This window comes from Acanthopagrus latus, chromosome 6 (genome assembly GCF_904848185.1).
Source record: "Acanthopagrus latus isolate v.2019 chromosome 6, fAcaLat1.1, whole genome shotgun sequence".
In the NCBI taxonomy this organism is placed as follows: domain Eukaryota; kingdom Metazoa; phylum Chordata; class Actinopteri; order Spariformes; family Sparidae; genus Acanthopagrus; species Acanthopagrus latus.
In genome coordinates, this window is record NC_051044.1 from 32,506,604 (window position 1) to 32,523,713 (window position 17,110).

General features: G+C 38.5%; 1 protein-coding gene across 1 annotated transcript; it reads left to right on the forward strand.

Moving 5' to 3' along the window:
• The first annotated feature begins 3,998 nt into the window (after positions 1-3,998).
• nampt2 (nicotinamide phosphoribosyltransferase 2) lies at positions 3,999-16,123 on the forward strand. Its single transcript, XM_037102024.1, has 10 exons — positions 3,999-4,182; positions 5,408-5,511; positions 5,608-5,736; positions 7,064-7,222; positions 7,974-8,104; positions 8,413-8,638; positions 9,351-9,470; positions 11,661-11,801; positions 12,279-12,404; positions 13,166-16,123. The coding sequence occupies exons 1-10, from the start codon at positions 4,014-4,016 to the stop codon at positions 13,325-13,327; spliced, it is 1,467 nt and encodes a 488-aa protein (XP_036957919.1). The 5' UTR covers positions 3,999-4,013; the 3' UTR covers positions 13,328-16,123.
• The last annotated feature ends 987 nt before the right edge of the window (positions 16,124-17,110 follow it).

Consider the following 17,110-nt stretch of genomic DNA (forward strand, 5'->3'; position numbering starts at 1 on the left):
TAAAAGAGTTTTGTGACAGCTGAATAACTAATTCAAAATGAACTGACATATTGCCAGCCAATCATGGTTTTACCAACCCTCTGGGGGCATATAAGAGCTAAGTAAAAACAATAGAAATATTCAAGTATATTTGTTTGTTTTGATGTTAATTCATGACCACATCACTATTTTTTTTTTTTTTTTGCTAACAGTGAGTTGTGTGTATCAATACACACCATACACTTTTAATATTTCTGCCTTTCCAGCGCATACCGACGGTTCAGTCAGTCTCTTTTGTTTTCACTACTTTTAATGACTTCACTACAGCTAATTCAGGGCTGTATTAGTGAATAAAATGATTATATGAAGCTGTTTTCAGACCTGGAGCAGTGCACTTCACGCGCTCAGAGGCTCTTCCACTCGCACAATCACACAAACACACACGCGGTGACTGGTGACAGATGGTGGTCTGTGTGTCGCTCCGAAGCAGCCATGAATTAGTTACAAAATGACAAAAAAGTCGCCTATGACTGACTGTTACGGTCAGTTGAAGAGTATCAGAAAAAACACTACGTTTGTTCACAAAAAATCCGATTTTATGTCAAATCGTTGCATAAATAAATCCAGTGTTAGAAAAGGAAATATTTTACCCGTCGTCTTCCACCGCGAGTCCTGATGTTAACTAGCATGATAGATATTTAGCTTAGATAATGTAGCTAGAGTGAATAAAATCGGCACTTAGATCAGAGTCCTGCACAGGTCTTATTTTGCAAACCCGCACGCGCCCGAACCCGCCATACTTAAAACCGCATACGACCCGTTTTCGGACAGTAGCACAAATTACATTCCGTACCCGAGCCGACCCGCTATAAATTGATACCAACGCCGAAGGAAAATTGGACAGACGCAAGTTTTAAAAATGAAAGTAAGCCAGCGTGGGCAATGGGAGTTCTAGGAGGGCGCAAGCACGCATGAATGAGCTCATATGAAACATAAATGCTTATCATTTGTGTCGCTAATAATGACTGATGATTGCTCCAGAGACTTTCAGTGGGGTGTACTCATTTTTGCATCACCCTAATTTGAGTAAAACTGAAAATTTTGTTCTCCAAGTTATATTATTAACCTTACTTTAACCTTGTGTTATAAGTTAAACAGATGTTATATAAAACTTAGTCTTGCCAACATTGTGGAAATTGTTATTGTGTGCATTGAGATATTGTTTAAAATATTACTTTTCAAAGGGGGTGTACTCATTTACGCTGAGCACTGTATATACACTTATCTTATGCACACAGATTGATCAAAACATGGGCGAAGACTGTGTATACATTTCAAGTACTCTATGTAGTGAAATGTGGCCTCAAAATTGTTTTTCCTCTCTAAGTCTTCTCCAGGGCTAATTCATTTCCAAATCTATCACAGTTTCATCAGCCTCACCTGCAAGACAGCAAAGGAAGTGGAAAAGCAGTTTCCTTTAAATCTTCGATAGTCTCCATTCTCTGTTCTCATGAGTCCTGACATTTGCTGTCTTATCAGATGTCAGGTGTCTGTAGGTTCTAATATCTCCAGGCCCAGAGTTCATCATCCTTTCTTGCATTGATTTTTCAATTGAGCAATTCGTCTACATGTAACTTGATTGTGTGTTTTGTTTTCAGCTGAAATTCAGCATTGCATAACTTGAGTAATAATTAACAACTACATCCAGTATGTACCCAAAGCACAATCTGAGTACTGTGAGCTTTAGCTTTCACTGCTTAGGTTTCTGAGGAATGCACTGATATGTCCTCGTGCCTTGCTACTTGGAGCTCTTAATACTTTACTACCCCCCTGATTTGGTTCGTTAACAACATGCTAATACCATAATCATGCTGGTGTGTGCACATTGTGTACCTACCTCTTATTATTCATTATTCTTCAGCAATGTTTTCAGTCTGTGGTGTGTTCCGGGTCCTACACGCTGCCCCACATAAAGGTTTTTAAGATAATAACAGACCCGGAGCCATGAAATAAAATCCAAAGTCACATCACATTCTAAAGAGACAGGGTGCAGTTGTATGACATCTTACTGGAAAACAGAAAGTCTTAAGTGAATAATGATACTCTCACTGACCAATGTACAGCATAGTTGAGGGAGCAGGGTCAATTCTTGACTTTACGGGGGAAAATAGGACAGTCCTAATGTGAACAGCCTAGCACTGCACACAGAATGGCTTGCACCCCTGTTCACTCTGTGTCAGCAGGTGTTTCACTTTATGGGGTTATTCAGAATAGTGTTGGTACACCTCGGCAAATTTCAATGATTGAAACAATGTTGATTAGACCTGTGCATTAGTATAACTGCAACTTGCCATTAGCTTCCACAATTGTTTAGCTAGTCTTTCTGAGGACCACTCAAAACAAGAAAATGAAAGGCAATAAAACTTGATATTTACAGCTGTGAGGCACACTACCAGCCAAATACAGAAATCAGAAAACTAGTTTACTGACTTTACACATGAAACTGCAAACAAAAACAATCAAAAGCTTCCAAAAACAATGAGAATCACATCTAAATGAAACTCATCAGCTCAGCAACTTTTTGAACAATAGTCTTAGATTTTTAACCTGCCTGCTGCTGGAAAAATGTGTGATGTTTCACAGCATTCATTGTCACAAATAATTCTATACAGCAGTATTTTTCGCCATTTGAATGATGCTTCAATGCTTCCTCTTGGCACAGATGAAGGGTTAGCTTTGTATAACCAACGCAAGAATCGTGTCACATGCATATACACGTGCATATGGAAGAGAGCGACCAGACTCAGACATTACATGGGTTTGGTCTGCATATTGGCCTTTTTGTCATGTTTTATGTCTGAATGTATTATTTTCAAAACAGTTGCATTAGAAGTTTTGACAGCTAGACACATGTTGCTTGCTTATAAATGATGTGCATTTTTTTCTCTTGGATTAAACCATCCAATATTCAGTCATAATTCAGTCTGTACCAAGCACACTGACTCATCTACGTTTTGCTTGAATTTTTCTAATGATCGCAATAGATATCATATAAACAAACGCTCGTTATAGTTTAAAATAGATCTGACATTATAACCATCATGCTTAGATGTTTTTGGGAGAAATTAGGAAACGGTTGATACTAAAAATACCTAATTTATTCAAAAATGTAATACATTCTGAGTATAATAAAATGTGATATATCCATTGACTATGCTATAAGCCTGCAAATAAAGTTGAGAATAATGTGTATAATTATTGATATTCTTATAAAATTCTCTCTTAAAGTCAGAGAAGTGGAAAGGAGAGGGCTGTTTAAATAGGAAGCAGACAAATGTAGAGTTAGAGTGAATGCCTTATGAAGCTATTTCTTCCAGTGACTGACTGGTTGCTGCTGTTTATTATTTAATTAGTGCTGCAGGAGCACAAAGAGAGAATTGTGCTTTAAGCTGTCATCATTCCCTCCCCACGTGGATCCAGGGAACTTGTTTACTGTACACACAAGTGTCACGTTGAGCGGACAATCCTCCAGCTTTCAGCTTATCATAAGTGTAATAACTAGGTTCTAATGTCATGCTACTTGACAATATAAATCTGTCTGGTATGACAAGATTAGAAAGTGATGAATAATCACCACCCATATTCAGTTTAATTATCAGAATGACTTTACATGGCGGGGCGGCTGTAGCTCAGCGGGTAGAGCAGGTCGACTAGTGATCGAAAGGTCGCTAGTTCAAATCCCGGCTCCGGGCAGGGCTGCGCTGCATGTCGAAGTGTCCTTGAGCAAGATACTGAACCCCACATTGCTCATCAGTGAGGGCCCTGCGATGAGCTGGCAACTTATCCAGGGAGTACCCTGCCCTCGCCCTGAGACAAAGCTGGGATTGGCTCCAGCAGCAACACCCCGCGACCCCATGGAAAGGGATAAGCGGTTACGGACAATGACATGACATGACATGACATGACTTTACATGGCCACATGTTTAAATTAGACTTGGTTAATCAGTTAATTTCCTGCTGACTGCTAACTGGTTATGACTGACTTTTGTCGATTTCTTGTCTTTCAGATCACACACCACAAACAATATCCTCCAGATGTCAGCAAAATCTACTCGTACTTTGAATGCCGACGCAAGAAGGGCTCCCAGTTCAATGAAGTGGTGTTCTTTGGGCTTCAGTATCTGATGAAGAAGTACCTGACAGGTACATTCACATTCTGTCCTTTGTTCGAAAACATGAAGTTAAGGAAACCTGTTGGAAAGAGTAGAGACTTTTCAATTCAAGAGAATGTCATTGAAAAAAATACTTTGTGATAAAACTGTAATCCGCAGCATTTTTGTGTTCACCAAGGAGAAATATTCCATGCACTATTACAAGTCCAATGAATTCATAAAAACATAGAATTTAAGTAAATAGCAGGCTACAGACAGCAAAATGTTCATGAGTTACTACAAGGCAAAGCAGCAAATGATTCCTCATTCAATGGTAGCTCGTAGTAGGACTGGGCAGTAAGACTGAAAGGTCTATCATGATAGTGATGTTTCATAATGGCCGGTATCATAATTACTGATCATTTTTAATAACCTGTCATATTTTTATCATTCAACACACCAGGTGACAAAAGGTTGAATTTAACGTCTTTATTTTGAATGTAACCACTTTATTAAGGCACACAGGTTATAATTGTATTAACACAACAGTAAAAATACACCAATTTGTTATGAAAAGCTAATACTTTTTTATTCACAATTTCTCTCCATCAGTACTCATTCTCTCACTCTGGTGTTAATGGGTTGTGCTTGAGTTTTTCAACACTTGGCCAGCGGTGAAGCTGATTCAACAGATTGCCCGTAGTGTTAGCTTCTGTGTGAATTAGCAAGTGAGCTACAGTTTCACAGGTAGAGCAGAGCTGGTTTTGAGAGAACTGCAGTGGGACCCATAATGATGCCCCGTCATGCTTTTTCTGTTGTTTTCAGTCACATGGCAATGTTGCAACCAAACTTCACACCTGTTATATTCTATACTGGTCGTGTGCCACTTGTAACATGTTCCATTATGAAAGGATGTGATATGCTGTTTGTAAGCCAGGGCATAGTCACTGTGTGCTCTAAAATTGTTTTTCATTTAATGCATACACATGAAACTATCAGACATTTTAGCTATTGACAAAGTGTCTATTGCCAACACATTGCCATTGTTTTATTGCCCAGGCCTGGCCAGTAGCACGCTCTACTTGGGAAAGTTCACACAGCCAAAGGAGATGGTTTCCAGCTAAGATGGTTTCCAACACTAAAGCTAAAATGGTTTCCAACACTAGTACTAGTTCATGTATTAGCTGATTACTATTTGATGGCAGTCCAGATTGTGACGATTGTGTGGATTTTCTGCATGTGACTGAGGTAGTTATAACTTTTTGTGTTCTCGACAGGCCAAGTTGTCACTGAGGAAAAGATTCAGCAAGCCAAACTCTTCTACCAGATGCATTTCAAGCAGGCTGTGTTTGATGAAGAAAGCTGGAGAAAAGTCCTCGAGGTATACAAACAGATTTTTCAACTGACAGTCTGTCGAGACAGAGAAGCAGTCATAATCATATATTAAAGATGAAGTAAATGTGCTTGATACTATCAGAAACATGATGGCCGTCTTCCTATCCGGATAAAAGCGGTCCCTGAGGGAAGGATCATACCGAGAGGCAACGTGCTCTTCACTGTGGAAAACACAGATCCTAACTTCTACTGGCTCACCAACTACATTGAGGTATGTTGGTGAAGGTTCTCAATCATCCAGGTCATGTTAATTCTAGGTGCTGTATCATAGACAACTGGACTTGTCTCAGTTTCTTTAAGATGTTTCACCTCTGATCCAAGAGGCTTCTTCAGCTTAACTAACTGGAGGGGAGTTGCAGGCTTTTAAACTCTGTGTTTCGTTTAATTTATAGAGAGGTTGTTTTGTCTCCACAGAGTAGACAGAGAGGAGGAAACAGAAAATTTAACATCATCATTCCTTATGTCGTGAAAATATCTGAGAAATTCAGGAGGATCTCAAAAAAACATCATATCCCACCTCACTTAAAACCTACCAGCAAACTGAGGCAGAAACTTGTCCATCCTGAGGACAAAACACCCAGGCATAAACAGAGTAATGTAGTGTATGTACCCAGATTTGTACATTGGGGAGACAAAACAACTTCTCTATAAACAAATGGACTAACACAGGAGGGCCAACTCCTCAGTTAGCAGTTAACAGCAGTATTTCCCCTATAGGCAGCACACCACTGCTGCTGACATGTAACCGCCACTGATTTTTTTCTTTTTTTTTACGAAAGGAGAGGAGGAAAAGTAGGGAAGAGAGAAGTGGGGATGGCTGCTTTTTATCTCACAGTTAGCCTATATTATTTTGCGCTACAAACACATCAGATATCTACAGGTCAATTAACACACCTGCAAGTAAAAGCAGAAAAGAGAGGATGCCTTCTTATAACTTTGGAAACATAACATAATATATCAATTTGAACTGTCACATGCCGTCAATAAAGCTTAGTTGTATTTTTCTTGTCACTGATACTTCATAACCTGACCCGTCCACACACAAGTAAAGCATTAATCATACGTATAAGGAATTTAGGGCTCACCTCATTATGTCAGTTTAAAGCTTATAACAAGACTGTTTAGCTGAAGCAAGCAATGTTCAACACAGATTCAGATGTATCATTCATATAGAAAAGTGAAGAAAACTGTCCAACTTCATCCTCACGTGCATTGTAAATAACAGCAAACACAGTTTTGTGTTTTTGTGGAATAACAAAGTGTGTTTGATTAAAAAATTAGCAACTGATTAGGTTTAGAATACACATACAAGGAATCACTAAAATGCTAAAAAATTGCTTAAAAGTATTTGAAGTACAGCCGGATTTCACAAGGTCTCATGAATTGAATAGAAGTTTTAACGGTCATTTTTTAATACTTAAATCCATGACATGAACTGGGAAACGTTTGGGTTAGTTGGGATTAGTTGCTTCCTCATTATCTGTTCTCTTTTCTCCCCAATCCCATCCCATTTTATTTACCCCATTTGCTGGCTGTAGACCATGCTGCTCCAGATGTGGTATCCCATCACAGTAGCTACCATATCCAGGGAGTTTAAGAAGATCCTGGCCAAGCACCTGAAGGCCACCTCAGGGAGCCTGGAAGGCCTGGACTTGAAACTGCATGACTTTGGCTACAGAGGAGTCTCCTCACAGGAGGTCAGGAATACTTTATTTGATAAGAAACCAGTATTTAAAATGAGAAAATCTTAGAAAGCAGAGCTATTCCAGTTTCTTATTTTGACCATTGCACCTTGCTGCTGTTGATGTTGTGCTGTATAGACATTGTTGACACCTTGCAGAATAATTTCTACATAAGCAAAATACAGCAAAAGATATGTTGTGTCATGCCAATGTTATCAAATCATTTTATGATGTGATTTTATGAATGGTTAGGTTAAAAAGCATCAATGAAAGTCTTAGGGAATGTCTTATATAAAAAGCATGAAGCTCTTGTACAAGAGAGATGGTGGATGTGTTTTATTGTAAGATGACTGTAAAATGATACTGTCATCGGTTTCACTTTAAATTGAGTGTGTTTATGATAATATGAAGGCAGACTAGTGTCAGTGCAGGGGCAACGGAATGTGTGCCTGCATCTTTTATAGTAGAGCAGTTCAGTACACAAATGACTAGTTCTTTATTGCTTATTCTCCAAGCAGAACTGAATGTACAATATCATTAATGTCACTGACAGAAACGGTAGCTTTTAGTATTGGTGTTCTTCTCACATGGTAGTAAAAGAAGGTCAGGTCATCAGGTCAGCTTGGCCCTGGTAGCCATCAGAGCCAGCATTTGTCAAGAATATTTCTCTGCAATTACTGAAATTAAAATGACTGGATTGAAGAAGATTAACTCAAAGACACAGTTTGAATCAGCAGTGATTGACAATGTCACCTCTACTCCTTAGTCCGCAGCATTAGGTGGAGCAGCTCACCTGGTGAATTTCTGCAGCACAGACACAGTAGCTGGGCTGTTAATGGCTCAGAGGTACTATGGCTGTCCAATGGCTGGCTTCTCCATTCCAGCAGCAGAGCACAGGTAAAGTACATGCGCACACAGATGTATAAATCATGGATTATACTGTGTACATAAATAAATGTAGTTCATGGGCACTTCATAATTAATAACCAAGTAGAAAAAGATCCTGTTTGCAACCATTTTTATTTTATTTCAGCTTTTGCTATTGAATTAATGTCTGTACATCTGCACAGTTGATTTGTAAGCTTTGAGAAAACTGTAACACCATCAGGAGTTGTATCTTCAAATATTACTATATAGAACTAGAATAAATATCTAGGCTACCATAAGACTTTACTCAAGTTCTTTACTCCCTTCTTGTTATCCAGTACCATCATCTCCTGGGGGAGGAGCAGGGAGAAGGAGGCGTTTGAACAAATCTTGGACCAGTTCTCCTCAGGGCCAGTGTCAGTGGTCAGTGACAGTTATGACATCTTTAACGCCTGTAAACACATCTGGGGTGACAAGCTGAAGGAGCGAGTCATGGAGCGCAGCCAGGACTCATGTCTAGTCATCCGGCCAGACTCTGGAGACCCTGCAGAGACCCTTATTGAGGTAAATATCAGTGCCTCAATAGTCAGTACTGGGCAACTTCAACGCTTGACTTGAATTTTAATCTTCCAAATATTTTTAAACTACTAATAAAGTTGAGAGAAAAAATAAGTGTGTATACTACTACTACCATGGCAAAACTATTTGGGAACCACTGATTTAGTCAATATTAGAGATTCTTTAGGTCATGAGCAGTTGTTACCTCCATCAAGGAGGGTATGTTTTCACCTGCGTTCATTTGTATGTCGGTGGGTTTGTCAGCAGGATAAAACAAAAACTACTGAACCACACTTTTGGTGTGGATGTTGATAAATGGACAGATCCAGGCATTTTTCCCACCATCTTTAACATTGTGAAAGAAGGATAAACAGTTGTTTTATGTACTGTTTTAATCTGAATCTGACATTTTTCATCTGATGGGTTACATTAAGGAGGAATTAAATTTTCTACTCAGAAAACTACCACTTTTTTATTGTTTCTTATGAAAGTAGTGTTCATCCTTTCAGCGAGAAAGAGTGGACATTTTTGCATTTTCACATCTTAATTCAGCAGGCAGCAAACGGTCAATATGGGTAGGACGTTGTTTTTGCAAAAAATTTGAATTTCATATAATTTTGTACTAAGCAGAACTGACAGGTTTTTATCTTGTGTGGAAGTGGAAGTTGTTGTGGTTAAATATATGTTTTTTCCTAAAATGATTCAAATGTCATTTTAGGTCATCAAGATATTGGAAGAGTGTTTTGGCTGTTCCCTGAACTCTGTGGGATATAAGGTGCTGCCATCTTATTTGCGAATCATTCAAGGAGATGGCATTGACCTCAGCTCAGTGGAAGAGGTAAGAGAAAGTTTGGTTGTTGAACTAGTCCGAATGTATCTTTAATCTTCATTACACATTTTATTTGGGACATGATTGTCTGTTTTGTTTTGTTTTTTTGTTTTTTTTACTGTCACAGATTCAGTTTTTCTTTTATGAACATTACTTCCACTAACATGATATCAACATTCTACACATAGGGGCTTAAAATTTTTGTAGCATGGTCCTGTTTGTGTAGTTTTGACTGTAATTCGTCTTGGTCGTGATGCCATTTTACCCAATGATTCACTGTTGAGATTTGGCAATGCTATGACTGAATTCTCTAGGCCATTTACAATGAAATGAAAACAAGCTCTTTTGGACTGTAAACTGTGGACTTGTAAAACCATTCTGGTCTGTTAAAGCTGCAGTCTAGAGGGCGCCAGATAACCAAGACGGAGCATTCAAAATAAAAACATGAGCCATGATTGTTCTCTTTCTGACCAATACAACAAAATTACATTGACGAGTGCCACGTGCAACCCTAGTTACAAACAATACTCCTCATATTGCATTAGACAGAGTTACCAGCAAATCATTACCAACTGACGTTATTTCTCTATACCACTTCAGAGTGTACTGAACACATACTAACATTATAACTGCCCGGTCACAAAAGTAAAATGAAAGGAAGAGAGATATTGAAGAAAAGCTGTCTTGTGTTTTAACTTGGTACAATTGTTGGAGCGATGTTGGTATCATTATGTACTTATTATATATTTATATTTGAAGTATTTTTTGTATTTGATTGTCTTTTGAATCTTGAATTATGTATAATCTCCCTGATAAAAAATAAACTTAAAACAAGAACTTCATAGATAAAATCAACTTCTGTGGAACTGAAAGGAATCATGGCCTATTTATCTGCATGGCTATGGAAACAATAACTGGGTTGCATTTGCTTTTAAATCCATTGTTCTATCCTTTTTTTTTGATAACATGCTTATCCTGCCAGCTAACACTGAAGAGATCTTATCAGGGGATAACACATGTAACTCAGGGCTAACCCTGCTCCAGAGCAGGACCCGTAGGCCCACTGCTAAGGAGTAGTCGTAGTGCAGTGTGAAAAAAGATCTTTCAACTTCCTTGGCCAGATGCATAGGGAGCTGTTAGCCCCAGCCTAAGAAAGAATTAACACTGGCACAATTCTAGCACATTCCAAAGTGGGATAACAAGATAACAAGGGCTTGCTGGCCTTGCTCTGGAGCAGGATTAGTCCCAAATTTGTGGAGTTATCCCCTGAAAATAAACCTTAACACAGGGCTAAAATGTGCTTTTGTGAATGAGTCTGAAGTAAACAGAGTGGTAACACATCATTCTGGAATGTTAACATTAGTCACATGTTGCAGCGGACATTGAAGCAGGGCTAGTAGAAATGAAGTATGAATCCTAAAGCCCTGTGCTTACATTAACCCTGGGTTAACAATATGTGATTAAAAGCGGCTAAGTGGCTAAAGGGCCAAGGGTCCCATGGCTAAAGATGTGCAGGATGAAAAGCCCCTATTAAACAGTAGCCTACATTGATGATAGAATCATGATGTGCACGCAATAAGAATGTGGTGTTGAGACGCGCAGATAGTTGAGAAGCCTCTTGGATGAGAGGTGAAACATCTTCAAGACACTTAAACATGTCCGGTTGCCTACGATATAGCACTTAGAAACATTAAATGTTATTATTTCAGTGAAATGTCCTGAAATGAATGTATACCAAAGATATCTATTTATTTGGCTTGTAAAAAAATATAGTTAGCCGTTGCGTCAAGAAGTTAATTTCGGACACTGCTCACAGTGACAAGGACAAGCCTCTGAATGTGTAAGCTATGCCACACCGCCTCATTTCTCATTAAAGCCACGTTAAAATGATTTTCGTGTAACTTACCCCTGTTCTCTTTGTATGTGTTTGTCATTGTCAAGACAATTGTATTGGTTTTGTGTACATTATAACAGCTTCCACCTTAAAAAACCATTTCACTATAATTTTGTTATTTTTTCCAAAATGCAGCCATTTTATGTTTCTTTCCGACCTTGCACTGCCAGCACTTGAACTCTTCCACACATGCACAAAGCTTAAGGTGACAGGAAGCAAAGCCTCGTGCTCTGCTTTAACATGCAATACATCATGTTGATGTCTGTTATATTGTGTTTGAAGCCTTCTTTCTATGTTTGTTGTAGATTCTTGAGAAGCTGACTGACGAAGGCTGGAGTGCTGAGAATGTGTTCTTTGGTTGTGGCAGCGCTTTGCTTCAGAAACTCAACAGAGATACACTCAGCTGTGCCTTCAAGTGCAGCTACGTCGAGACGAATGGCAAGGGGGTAAGTGGAAGAGTTCTGGTCTGATTTGGATGCTGCAACAGATTTGCTTGAAGGGATTTTCAAATTTAATCTACTGACAATAGTGATTATCAACAGATTATTGTTACTAAATGTGACATGCCTGGTGAAATAATAAACAAAATCTGTTCATTAACAAAATTAAGGCAGCAACATGGACTTTTTTATGGATTTAATCATCATTTCTGAACAGGAAGAATGGAAGCAAAACCAGTTGTAGTGTTTTATAAGGGCATGTGATTGCTTTGAGACAGATTTGAAAACATGTGACCATTTCCTTTAACTGTCACTCAGCTAACATTGTTCTTTTAGCAGAGTAGTAGAATTGACTGTTTGGTGCAGTTTTGTTGAACAAGAATAGTTATCATCCAGCTTAAGGTGCCCCTTTAGAGCTTCCTTTAGACTTTGCAGAGCTACATAGGGGTTCAACTTTGACCTTTTGCTTATGTATTCCTCCAGATGGACGTGTACAAGCAGCCAGTAACCGACCCATCCAAGATGTCAAAGAGGGGTCGATTATCACTGAGGAGAAACTCTAATGGCTTCTTAGAGACCATAGAGAGAGGGGCAGGCAAGCCTGAGGAGGTCAGGCAGCATGTCATTGTTAATTCTCACTGATATTAACTTTGAATTGTTACTGTTTTAGAACACGTACTACATATTTTGTAAAATTTATTTCAGAGGTAAAACATGAGGTTTCAAAAAGGGAAGACGGGTTCCTTAAGAGCCCAGAATAATTTGCTATTTTTTACATTCATGGGTCAAACTGTTGACTAACATGTTATTGATGTGGTTTTATGAAATTACACCAAACAGAATGCCTGCACAACTAAAAGTCATGCTCTAAAAAAACAGATACATGTTTGACAACAATACATGCATTAGTAATAATAATAGCACTGATGTTTTGTGCCATCACTCTCTTCTTCTACACTGTCCGTCATACAATATTGAGCAGAGTCGCTCCAAGTGCTATTGTGTTTAAAATGTGTGATTTAAACAAGAATGTCCATACAGTATACAGTACAACAGGTCATCTTGTCTATGATGTTGTGATTTTATTGGGGAGCTCATCAATGAAAAATCAACTTTGTCTCTCACAAATACAGTACAACAATCTGATACAAGTCAGAGTCAGAGTGTCCTGCCCTCCACCTACAATAACTGGTTGCTTTTGAACAAAAAGGAATATCACAGCCCTCTTTCTCTGTTTTTCTTTGGTCATGCAAGAAAATTTTAAAAAGTCATTCTACTGCAAATACAGCCTGGTTTATATAGGGAGCCATCTTTCGTCATTGAATACCATCCTCCTGATAATTTATCGGTTTGTGTTCTGTGTTCTTCAGGACCTGCTGGTGACTGTCTTTGAGAACGGCAGCCTGGTGAAGGACTACTCCCTGGAGGAGATCAGGAAGAATGCTCGGCTGAGGGACGAGGAGGTGAACCCCACCCTGCACAACCCTGAGCAGGAGCTGCTGCGCAATAACATTATCAATGGCATTCATTAGATTAACTACAAAGCCTCTCAGATTGCATATACTTTAACAGGCGCACTGGAATGTAGACTGTGGTGTGTTCAAAAGACACCCATCCAAGTATAAACTAAACATTTTGAATGGGAGCGAAAAGCTATTTATTAAAGCAGTCACCACAAGCTTTATCACCCACACATTATTTTCAGGAAAGTCTTTTTTTTTCTTTTTTTTTTCACTTTCTCTTCTGGCCATATTCTCAGCCAGAATACAGTGCACTGTGTGGCCAGACAGATAATTACACTGCTCTCCCATGATCACAACCAGAACTGGAGCTCAGGGTCAAAAATGATAAGTTGAGTGGAAAGTTAAAAAGATTAAGGTACACCTCCTGAATCTGGGGATGCTACTGAATACTTGAACACAGATTGATGTACATCTTAAAACACATTTCTCACAGTTGATATGCAGTAGCTGAGAATTTTTTAGACATATCATTTCCTAACTTCTGAACAGAATGAGCTTCAATTAGATAACTGTTTCATTGTGTTCATATTAGAGGAGAAAAGCCAGCTTTTGAACCAAAATACACTAACAAATAGTCTAACATTATTATCATTATTGATTATTTAAATAGTACCACATATCAGGTATGAGTTGCACAGTTGATATAAAATATTTAATTAAAGTTTTGTGTCAAACTCATATCAGTAGAACAATGTACTTCCCCAGCCCTACTTTATGCCATTTAGTTTGGTTTGTGTTCAGAAAAAATTAAATAGTCACAGTATGTAAATGAAGACATCACAACACTGATCATTAGCAACAAACAAAAGTAGCAGAGTGTGCATCATTGTCACAGTTAGCAAACTCAGTCAATGAAGCCACCTGTTTCTGATTCATAATTTCTGATGCCACTCTATGGAAACCCAGTGTTCACTAATGTTATGAAATATGACAGTGTTGTCGTCAACAGTCACTGTTCCTCAACGTTTTAGCCAACCATACAGTAGCTCCAGCTAACAGGTGCTAACTGGCTAAATAGAGTAGTAGTTGTCAAGTTTGCTTGCATAAGATACAGGATGCATGTAATTGGCTAAAAGATGAAGGTGGTGCCAACACCGCTGTCATGAATCCAAGCATTATTAAACCAAAAGTAAGATACAGTGAAAATGTCATTGGGAAATAACCTGATGTGCTGGATCATGCTTTACACGGACATTCTGCTCCACTCTCTCACATCGTAATAAATAACAGTAAGTAAAATTCAACATTTGTCATGGATTGTAATGAGAATGGATGCCTGTAGGCTGTGCCAAAAAAGTTGGGACAGGGGCAAGTTTACCACTGTGTTCCATCACCTTTTCTTTTAACATACAATATTAAGCATTTGGGAGTGGGGGGCACTAATTGCTCAGTTCAAGACTGCAGGCAGGCCAGTCAAGTACCTGCACTCTTTTACTATGAAGCCACACTGTAACATGAGCAGAGTGTGGCTTGGCATTGTCTTGCTGGAATAAGCAAGGACATCCCTAAAAAAAAGACGATGGGATGGCAGCTTATGTTGCACCAAACCTTGCATTTACCTGTCAGCATTAAAGGTGCCTTCACTGATGTGACAGTGATCTATGCCAGCAATAACTGTGTTTCAAATCAAAAGAAAACCATCAACTCAAACTGAATCACTATGTTAAGATAATTTTATTTCAGTGCTCACTTTTAAACAAAAAATAGGTATTTTGGTGTCCTTTGCTGTTTTATACAATATTGATTTTTGAGGTTGTCATTTGGTTTGTGCAGAGAAACTGTAGAGGATGGACTACACATTTAACTGCCTTACTTGATTTAATGTAGGCCTGTTACTGTGCATTGCTAAAATGAAACAGTATGTTGTAATATGTATTAGATGTCAGATATGATTTGTTTTAAGGGGAATCACCTCTGCGTGACATCCCTAAATGGAATATTAAAAGTAGACACGGGTAGACAGAAGGTCAGGTAAAACATTCTTGAAAGACAGGTTTGATTGGCAGATGAACTATGGATTATAGGAAATATTAACTCTAATAGCCTTTTTAATGTCCACTGCATTCCACCAGTTAGTTTTGATGGGCTTCTGTCATAAAAGTCACATTCCATCAACCTGCCTTGTCTACATTAGATTTTATATTATTATATTTTATCTCCCCAGAATGCCTTTCAAGAACTCTATACAAGTGGCATAACTACTTAATGCACAATTAATGTAGCTACTTTAACAGCAACAAGCCAGTTGTGTCAGTCACAATGAATGCAAGTGAGCTACAGAGGTACTGACAAACACCAGCTAGTTATTTTTAAGGGGTTTAACTTTTAGCTTCGAGTTTACCTTCTGAGAATACACTTGAAAACCTTGCTGTATTTGTATGTATTCACAAATTACTCCAAAGACACTGCTGCTTTCTTTGGCTGTTTAGGGCCAATTCATTTTAGGTGTTTGTCCTTCTTACTCTCTTTTCATACCCTTTCATTTTCTGTTCACATTGGTCTTTCAGCTATTGATCAACAAATTCCACAACCATTTACTTTCAGACTACAGACCAGAGCCTAATAGTGTTTCATTTTCTTGCTGATGTTTGGTCTGTACGGATTAGTGATGAAACAGCTTGCCACCAACACTGCATATCACATGATTTACTTCTTGTGTAGCACCAGCACTAATTATATATGTCATAATATTTTGTAAATATTCTTGTGTAAATGATTTGCCTCTAACTGATCTGTATCCTTTCAACATTTGATTTTGTTTCCAAAACTGACCTTTTGTAAGATAAAAAAAGAAAAAAACCTTCAGCACTTTCATACTGTGTGAGTTATTTTGCCAAACTGGAAACTTACAAAGTAGTCCATAACAGTAGAGCGACAAAGGCTGCTATTACCCAATAATAGACCTTTCTCATTTCAACAAACTGGAGATGTACACATACACATCTCCAGCAGAGGTTAAACACTGTCAACTACAAACAAAACTTGGTACGACATAACAATGTTATGTCATGAAAACTTACAATACAGCTCAAAATGCCAGCATGTCAAGCTAACGTCACCTGAATCAGAGATAATAACACCTGGCTACAACATGCTACCAGCTGAACCTCTGTGGAAATGGGCCTGAAGACATACAACTTAGCATGTCAGCTAACATTACTGACTTTTCAACAGCAACAAGTCCACCTCTGTCCGTCTGCAACTAAAGCCAGTCAATAACGTTCTTAAATCAATTGGAAAATAAAGCTCCTCCTAAAATAGGCACACAGTTTACAACGGTGGATTGCTTTACGTATCTAGGCATTCAAATTGTCCTACAACTTAAGTATATTGTAGAGAGTAATTATCAACCAATACTGCAAGAAATTTCAAAGCTTCTGTAAAGGTGGTCACCCATACCACTGTCACTAATGGGAAAAATAAATGTCCTCAAAATGAATATACCGCCCAAACTATTGTATCTGTTTCAAAATCTTCCACTTCCTCCTCCAAGTAACCTGTTCACTCAACTTAAAAGACTGTTTGTTACATTTTTCTGGAATAACAGACGTCCCTGGACACGACTGTCTCTACTGTACTTACCCTATGACAGAGGGGGACTCAAATGTCCCAATCCACTCTGGTACTATTGGGCAGCTCAACTAAGAACACTGTTGTTCTACTTCACAGAAAGAGATGCTCCTCGCTGGAGCTCCACTCCAGCTAAGTCTGCCCGTCCCAGTATACCTGTAATCAGCAAGAACAAAAACCTTTGAAAAGAATACAAAAAATATGACTATAGTCTGGCATCAA